Here is a 9,420-nt window from a genome sequence, read left to right as displayed (position 1 = left end):
ATCTTGATTCAGTGGCTATATAGGCTATAATATCTGTGTTATGGTGCCATTATAAACGATTGCATTCATAAATGGCCATCATCAAAGGACATGGTTAACTCAATCATTTGCATCTCCAGATTGAAAGCAACATGCAGGGAGTTTAGGTTACCACATGTGTTATCAATACTTGCATAAATTACTGTCTTTGCATTGGGGACATTGGAAACTATTATGGTAATATTATATTCAGATGCATTGACTTCTCCACGCATAAATTATTCAAATAAGCTTCCTCATGTTTTTATGTTTTTTTTTTCTCTCACTGTGCTTCACTTAGAGTGAAGCATCACGTGGGAGTACAATGCTTTTCCTAGTCTACATCCCAAGTAATGCATTATTCCGAGCTGAAGGGACCGTCTCTCTCCTTTTTAATTTTTTATTTAACCTTTATTTAACTAGGCAAGTCAGTTAAGAACACATTCTTATTTTCAATGACGGCCTACCCCAGCAAAACACGGACTACGCTTGGCCAATTGTGCGCCGCCCTATGGGACTCACAATCACGGCCGGATCCTTAAAGCCAGCTGCTGGAGAGAGCCTATCTACAACCTACCATTCCATGGAGGAATAGAAAGTGGACATGATAAGGCATCTTGGTTCTACTCCAAAAGGATTCACAGCGCTTTGTCCCCAGATGTGAACAATTTAAAGTTAGTAGGCTAAACAGAAAACGTATTTGAATTGTTATAGTCGACTGTGTGTGGATCACCGGGCTTTAGTGACAAAAAGTTGAGACAGTTGACAGTAAAACAATAGTAGACATTCTCTGCGCGTCGCGCAGCTTGGAGCAGTTTGTACAGCCGTGTGGCCAACAGTCCAGTTGCGCGTTTAGGAAATGGAGCGAAACAATGAAACCTTTTTTCTTTGGAAGTTTATTATTTTTCTTATCGGCACTCGATTATAAATGTAATGGTAATACAAACTGACTGAGCAAGCCAACCATGAGTGTTGAGAAACATGACTTGCGTTATAATTTTCCATGCGTAATGGACAAATAACACCAGCTACAAAGAAGCACCCTATTTTACAGGTAAGAAACAATTACATTATTCTTAAAGAAAAATGTATTGGCCTCGATGGCCTTTTCTGTAATAGAATAACGATTATTTGCATGGTTCTATTTTAACCTTAATTTAAACAGATGTTTTTGTCTATCGAATCCATAGACAGGGTAGTCACATGGAGCTGCGCTCGTATCAAATATCATTTCTATCCTCACCACTTTGATTTCTCAACTTTTCTTTTATTCGTGTATGATACCACTGGTGAATTCAAAATTCCTTCCCATCGTTTCATCACTGGCTGTTATTCATAGCTGTTTTAAACCATTTAATATTCATGCCCTGCAGTCATTTTAAAAATGAAAATGGGAACATAGCTGCAAATATTCTATTGATCTGGTGTTTGTAGATTTTACATACTGTATCTCTACACGTGCACATGCAGTTATGATTGATTATATTATTGTTTATCGCATTATTGTGCAAATTATTCATTTTCTTGGAAACAGCGGTACCATTACACCGCCCAACCACACACATGCGCGGGTCTAGAAGTTACTGATCTCTCTCTCTCTCTCTCTCTCTCTCTCTCTCTCTCTCTCTCTCTCTCTCTCTCTCTCTCTCTCTCTCTCTCTCTCTCTCTCTCTCTCTCTCTCTCTCTCTCTCTCTCTCTCTCTCTCTCTCTCTCTCTCTCTCTCTCTCTCTCTCTCTCTCTCTCTCTCTCTCTCTCTCTCTCTCTCTCTCTCTCTCTCTCTCTCTCTCTCTCTCTCTCTCTCTCTCTCTCTCTCTCTCTCTCTCTCTCTCTCTCTCTCTCTCTCTCTCTCTCTCTCTCTCTCTCTCTCTCTCTCTCTCTCTCTCTCTCTCTCTCTCTCTCTCTCTCTCTCTCTCTCTCTCTCTCTCTCTCTCTCTCTCTCTCTCTCTCTCTCTCTCTCTCTCTCTCTCTCTCTCTCTCTCTCTCTCTCTCTCTCTCTCTCTCTCTCTCTCTCTCTCTCTCTCTCTCTCTCTCTCTCTCTCTCTCTCTCTCTCTCTCTCTCTCTCTCTCTCTCTCTCTCTCTCTCTCTCTCTCTCTCTCATCACACCAATAATGCCCTGAACACAGTTCTCCTCCTCATCTCATCTGCTATGGCTGCAGTCAATAAATAATTTGCCAAAGCAGCAAGGGAATTGCTGATTATATGCAATTTTCCTTCTTCATTTTGCGTTATCTGATAATTTAAACTCATGTCAGGTTTGACACATTACAATCTGGGAAGACAAGATTTTGTTTTCAGCACTGAACATACATGTATATTCGCTGACACCCTGACCTATTATTGTCTGTTTGTCATCTATTCCGTTATCTCTGACTGGCCCCTAAGTCTGCTCACGTCCACTGATGTTTATGATTCTCATGGGGTGTCATATTCTTATTAGATTTCCTGTTTGTGTCCTTTGCAAAAAGACGTGGTATTCAAGCAATGTTCTATGTTCCAAACACATCTTTAAAAAAAATAAAGAAAGACAATAGGAACTGCACTCTCCTATTTATTGATATCCTCCATCCCTGCCTCCCCTGCTCCTCATCCTGGTATTTAATGGTGAACTTTAGATAAGTCAACATCAAAAGGCATCACCACCCACACCTGCTCTCAGACCTAATGCTGGGTGGGGTACTGGGTGGGTGGGTACAGTCAGAGAAGTGGGTCATACAACTGTCATGCATCCGCCCAAGAGTCTCCTCTCTGTCTGCAATGGGAATAACACATTTTTCTAGATCCGAACATATGACATCTAGTATTTTCACCATGCAATGTGCAGTGACCTTAAACTAATAAGGAAGTGCCTTGAGGGATGTACTCATATGTATGTATTCCCTATAGAGCGAGAGTGTGCTCCTCGGACACACTCCGGTGTGTAAACATGACAACCTGTCCACACTACAGTACGTCCTGTTGTTAGTGCTGACAGAGAGATGATGTTAATGATTCACTCCACACACCTTTTGGTAAAGCACCATGTTACTGCACCTCTCCTGCCTTCAACCTGGTTGTTGGTACTTTTGACGTTTTTTTATTTATTTGATACACTGAATGAGATTACCGTTCCTAAAAAGATAACATATTTCTCCCATAAGTTGTTTGTCGTGGAGCTCCATTGGCAAGTGTTGAAATATGATGGTGTATGGTAGTCAGGCCACCCATTAATATACAGTTGAGTACTGAGTAGTACTGACCAGTGCTGCTTGTGTTAGCTGAGACTCTATTTTACTGTAAAATATTTCAAGGTCACTTGTGAGTAATCTCCATTAATAGACTGTCATAATTAATTCAACCCTTTTTAATTTAAGATCTGTGCATAAGGACTAAGTAACGGCATCTTATTTTTATTAAAACCCTTTTACTATGAAATGAGATGATCCTCCTGAGATGACAAAAATATGGAGTAAATTGGAAAAGAGCGTCTGTGTGTGCATGTGTGTGTTTGTCTGTGGTGTGTGTAAGCGAGAAAGCGAGACAGAGTGAGTGACAGAGATAGCGAGACAGAGTGAGTGACAGAGATAGCGAGAGAGAGTGAGTGACAGAGATAGCGAGAGAGAGAGATACAAACAGCTGGAGTGGAAAAGGGCAAGGGAATTGTGTAAATGTAAAGTGCGATATCATAGCTACATCTGGATTCATACACTCACAAACATCATGCAATTTGCCATTTAAATCATCATCTAGGCTTCCAAAAATGCCCTCCTTTCTTTTAGAGAGGAAAAACTAAGAGGACAAACACCAGATTGCCAAATGAATTGTTGCCTATGGGCTGTGACTAGAATTAATATTAGAACATAATTGTCATCATTCTTAATTACCAAAGCAAGCATAAGAGCAGTTGCTGCAGATGCTGTTCCCAGCTTGACGGTTAATGCTGCTCTGCCTCCCACCATGGGATTACCAGGAGGACAGTGCCAGCAGCCCAGCAACTAGAGAAGAGACATCAGTAAACATACCAGATGCGTCTCACTCCCCTTCTCTGTTTGTCTTTACAGGGCCGTGGACAGCGGTAGTGATGATTTCAGCTGGTGGAGTGATCACGGGCCACCTTGCTGCACTGAAGAGGCAGGACTCGGCCCGCTCCCAGCACCACCTGCCCATCCAGTCCACAGCCCCAGGAGAGGCCCAGGAGAAGAGGAGGGCCAAGCGTAAACCTCGGGCCGACGTGGTGGTGGTTAGGGGAAAGATCCGCCTCTACTCTGCCTCTGGGTTCTTCCTCATCCTGGGTGTGTTGATCCTGATGATGGGCATCGCCATGGCCGTGCTGGGTTACTGGCCCCACAAAGAGGACCTCATAGCGGCCGGTGCCAAGCTATCCACCAATGACACCAGGGTGACCCGGGAGGAAGGCGGTACGCTGGCCCAGTTCTTTGAGCAGCACCTGCACTCTGAGAAGATGAAGATGCTGGGCCCCTTCACCATGGGAATTGGTATCTTCATCTTCATCTGCGCCAATGCCATCCTGCACGAAAACAGGGACCGGGAGACCAAGGTGATCCACATGAGGGACATGTACTCCACCGTCATCGACATCCACAGCCTGAGGATCAAAGAGCACAAGTACATGAATGGGGCCTACTCTGGCCCCTATGGGGAGCATGAGGTCAGGACCTATGAGAACCAGTGTGCCTCCAAGCTAGCTGCTAACACCCTGCTAGGGGTCTCCAGCATGGGGAACGATGTGAGGGTGTCTCGCAGGGCCAGCTCTACAGAGGACGAGGAGGGTCTTCTCAACGAGGCCAAAGGGGGGCATGGCTTACTGCCTTCGTTCTACAGAGAGCGCTCTGGCTCCATCTTTGGTCTGCAGCATGAGGGCAGCCGCCACTGGGACAAGAAGAGCAGCTTCCCCAAGAGATGCCAGACCAGATCAATCGTCTCATCCTCGATCAGCGCTTTCACCCTGCCCGTTATCAAGCTCAACAACTGTGTGATCGACGAGCCTGACATGGATAACATCACAGAGGACCTGGAGCACATTAGGGTTAGGTCCCGACACCCCTCTATGGAGTCCCTGGCTGTGCCTGTCCCGGCGGACATTGCCAAAGCCTACAAACCTCCCGGCGTCATGCTCCTCAGGAGTAACTCGGCCACAGAGTCCCACTCCTTCTCGTCCTCTCGTAGCTCTCTGTCCCCAGGGTCTGCCAGTGGGAGGTACCTGTCCCCCGGGGCTGCCCGCAAGGACTTCGGCTCCAACAACTCCCTCCACATGCTGTCTTCTCACTCCAAGTCTCTGGACCTGGATCGAAGGCCCACCAATCTAACAGTGAAGCCAGAGCAGAGGAAACATCCCAGCTGGCCCCGGCTGGACCGCAGCAATAGTAAAGGTTACATGAAGCTGGAGAACAAGGAGGATCCTATGGACAGACTGCAGCTGCCCCAGGTAGCAGTCAAACAGGATTACACCAAGAAAGAGAAGCTGCTCATGATCTCCAGGTCTCACAATAACCTCAGCTTTGAACACGATAAGCAGTTCATTAGCAACACTATGAAACGAGGGAGCTCAGAGACCAGGTTTTAAATGGAACTCTTACAAAACCTGGTTCCAGATGTGTTTGTGCTGTCTTGCCAACTCCTATGGTCATTGCCACCTGATGAGGACCATAGGAGTTGGCAAGAAAGCATAAACACATCTGGGACCAGGCTATATAAAGCCCACTACTTGGACCTAAATCTAATAATATGTTTGTTTGTGTGACAAGATCATTCTGCAATACAAATGACAATTCTAGCTGTTCACTGTCAGAGTGTTGCTTAGTAAATTGTAAGTGTGATTACATGTTGTTTTGGGATGGAGCGCTCAGGTAGTCAGTCTGTTTGCAGTTAAAAGAAATAGGGGCTGTGTTACATGTGTGTGAGATATTTGCAGCACAAATCAATTCATAAGACATTTTGAAATTAGGTTCAAAGTGAACTTGGAAATACAGAAACCAATACCATTAACATGTGGTTTGTTTTTCTTGTCACGTATCTATAGTCTTTGCTTTGTTGCAACAGGCAGTATTGTTTGTTCAAACTGGTCAGTGTACGTACAAGAGTTGGCTAGATATTTTGCTATGGCGCTTTTAATAATGTATTGTTCTCAACACACACTGCTATTTTTTTTTAAAGAAAAATGATTTAACGCGTGAAATGTACAATTGACCAATTTCTCAGAATAAAATGAAGCTTATCAGGGTAACATTTGTCTTTTATGATAGCACTATATTGTTCTCCCCAGCCTTATGGAAATGTGCTATGTATTCACAGAAAAGTATTTAACCTTGCCTTATTAGATGTATTTTAAACACAAAGATAGGTTCATTATCATAAACAGTACAGAGTATTTCTGCTCCCATCTGCTATTCTGATGTTCATTTTATCTCTTGAATTCTTAAAGTGAATGAACCGAGAAATTCTTCTAACATTTGCCTTCTCACCCCACAAACTTTGAATCTGTCAGAAGGGAATTTTTTTCCCTTTGGCAAGGAAGTAAATAGCATTCCTATATTGAACAATAGGAGATCTGGGAGTATCGAATTGGAAGCTGCCAGAGTAGAGAGGAGTCTCATAAGATGGTTCCATCTGGAGGGGGAGTCAACCAAGATGTGTGTGACTTCCAGGAAGCCTGATTTTTAAACAAGGATTACACATTGTCAATATGAACAGGAGAAACTGTGCCATATGGATGCTGAGGATCTGATATAGTTTTCATGTTTTCTTTTGCTGAAATGTTTATCTGACTGCAATTAGGAAGACATTGGATTTAAGATTTTATAGTTTTATGTTTTCTCGTCAAAATTGATTTTGTTTATCTTATATTGGCAGTGTCCCCTTTTTGTTTATCTGTAAGAGGTAGTCTTTTGTAAAACGGCAATCAATTAAACATTGGATGTCTGGGTACAAGTCTATTTTGGACAGGTGGAGTGGTGTGAATTCCAATCTGCCTCTCATATTCTTCAACAATACAGCCTCTGCCTTGCCAATTTGGTCTGTTATTGCTATGCTCTCTTAGCATGGGTAGACTATTCACAATATATCATCTTCCCTCAAGCCACTCATAAAATAATAAGGTAATATCATCCCACTGAGCACACACTGGTTGAATCAACGTTGTTTCCACGTATTTCAATGAAACTACGTTAAACTAACGTGGAATAGACATTGAATTGACGTCTGTACCCAGTGGGATATGGATGAAGTACTGACTAAACCTCTGATGTTCTTAAGTAGTGAATATTCCTTCATGCAATGTAATAAAGAGTATATTTTGCTTTGATTTTGTACATTTTTATAGAACTTCATGGTATATATAGGCTACTGTCCACACAACTCCCGCCCGGATCCTCATCCTAAACAGAAAAAGGTTACAGATAAAGTTGGAGATAGTTTTGGATTTGAGAAGGAAAATCAAGTTTGACTGAGGCCATCTGGAGAGTTAGCATCAAAGCAAATAACATTGCGGCTTCAAACAACAATCAACAAACCAAAAAAGCCCATATCTATTTTAGCATAAACCGTACTTTGATGTTAGTTCTGCCTCATTGCTAGATCCTCCCACCTGTGCTCCTTGGGGACTTCCCCATCACTGATGGCAAATTACCTTTGCGGAGCAGTGCAGGCCAGGGTTAATTGGCAGGAGCCTTGGGGTTTGGACCTCACTCACCAGGGGAATGGGAGCGTTGGGTGAGACCCTGGCCTTCGTGATGCTATTCTAGCTCATTAGGGCCTCAATCTCCAACACAGTTCCGTCAATAGTTTGGGACCCCCTCTGACTGCCATGGCAACAAAGGCACCCTCAGTATTTAAATCCAAATGCAGCTAGGCAGCTGCTTCGGACATGCGACAAAGGAGAGCTGCAAAGGCTCATGGGTCAAAACAAGAGAAAACATTAATATGATAAGATTGCTTCAAATGTCATATCTGTTTTACTGTCATTGATCCAGTAAGACAGTGTCTTGCAACTTGGATGTCTTCTTTATTCCAATTTTGCTAAAACCGCTACTTAGCCAAACTAATGAGGAAGCTAAGACTGTTTCTTGCCTCTATTTACTAATTGGCTTACATTCGGGGAACTTCAGCATCTTGTTAATGTCCTTCATGACCTGTTATAGGAAACTCCACCATTATCCTGCATTCTAGGTCACTCAGGGGCATTACACTCCTATTAATAATGTCTTGACTATTATTCCCCATCCTCATTATCCAAGAGGCGTGTTGGTAAATCAGAGTGTGACCTGTCCTGTCCACACTAAGCTGAGGGTGTCGGGTGAGTCACTGCTGGAGGTCTCAGGGGACTCGACCGTCTCATGAGGTCCACCTACTTTACATTCTAAACCATTGCCCATTGCAGTGAAATCAGTGACCCAACCTCCGTTTCATACTCCTTTTAAATACTGTATTGATTGAGAAAAGGTTTGTAAGAGCTTGTTACACAGTTTGACTACATAATGGCCTTTCAGGGAGTGACTTCTTTGTCAGTTGCCACTGCTGTGCTGTGAATGGGCTGAGATTGTTATGCACGGGCCTGGTAACAATGACAATCAATGACAAGAAAGAACGTGTCTTGGGAAGTTTACAGCGAAGTGTGTGATGTCACTTCTATCTGAGGGTGTAAAGGCAGGGTAAAAGTGTGTACCGCCATGAACTTCATGAAACTTGTTCCAACAACCCCTGCTGATAGGTGTTGCACAGTGAGTGGGTAACATGAATGATTCAGATATCTTCCAGTCTGTATTGTTCACAGCAACGAAGGGTACAGTATGTAGACATGTCTGTTTACATTCCCCATCTTCACTCCCCGTCAGCTTTTTGACGTAATGGGTACATATGTTCTGGAAATAGCTACTCGCTGTTAGCTTCTAAGCTTTCTGCAACTTTCTACACTTAAAACATCAACTCAATCATGTTGGTGTAAAACAATGTATATTTCTGTACCTGCCAGCTTCTGTAGTTGGTTGGCTTTCATGTCGTCTTTTGAATCAGGATGAAATGGAGACGGAGTGAAAGTAGTTGTGGTACATTCAAACAGTATAAAAATGTCTTGGGCATTTCCTCTTTCCTTTTGATCTGCATCAAAGAATGAATGTGATTAACTAGGATGGAAGGATAGATATGCAAATAAGCCTAATTTGGAATGTAACAAAACTTTTCTTGTCTTATAAAATGAAATGTATTTGATATTAGAGGTAAAAAGTTTGAAATATTTGTTTTGTGTAACATTTGCCACATATGGCAGTTATCCAATGAACATTTGAAAGGTTTGACATTTGTTTATATGATCAGGGCCAATGCCAATAATTCTCAACTGCATGGAATATGGAATACAGAGATAGGATTCTAACCAGGTACAAAATGGCTCTAGTGTGTCTGTAAGCGGGAAA

General features: G+C 42.9%; 1 protein-coding gene across 1 annotated transcript; it reads left to right on the top strand.

Moving 5' to 3' along the window:
• Window positions 1–324: 324 nt before the first annotated feature.
• LOC121548974 (transmembrane protein 200A) lies at window positions 325–7,316 on the top strand. The gene is made up of 2 exons (XM_041860712.2): window positions 325–1,072; window positions 4,057–7,316. The coding sequence occupies exon 2, from the start codon at window positions 4,077–4,079 to the stop codon at window positions 5,577–5,579; it is 1,503 nt and encodes a 500-aa protein (XP_041716646.1). The 5' UTR covers window positions 325–1,072; window positions 4,057–4,076; the 3' UTR covers window positions 5,580–7,316.
• Window positions 7,317–9,420: the final 2,104 nt, after the last annotated feature.

Source organism: Coregonus clupeaformis, chromosome 33, assembly GCF_020615455.1.
Source record: "Coregonus clupeaformis isolate EN_2021a chromosome 33, ASM2061545v1, whole genome shotgun sequence".
Taxonomy (NCBI): Eukaryota; Metazoa; Chordata; class Actinopteri; order Salmoniformes; family Salmonidae; genus Coregonus; species Coregonus clupeaformis.
The sequence above is the reverse complement of the archived record's forward strand: the minus strand, read 5'-3'. Positions and strand labels throughout refer to the sequence as shown.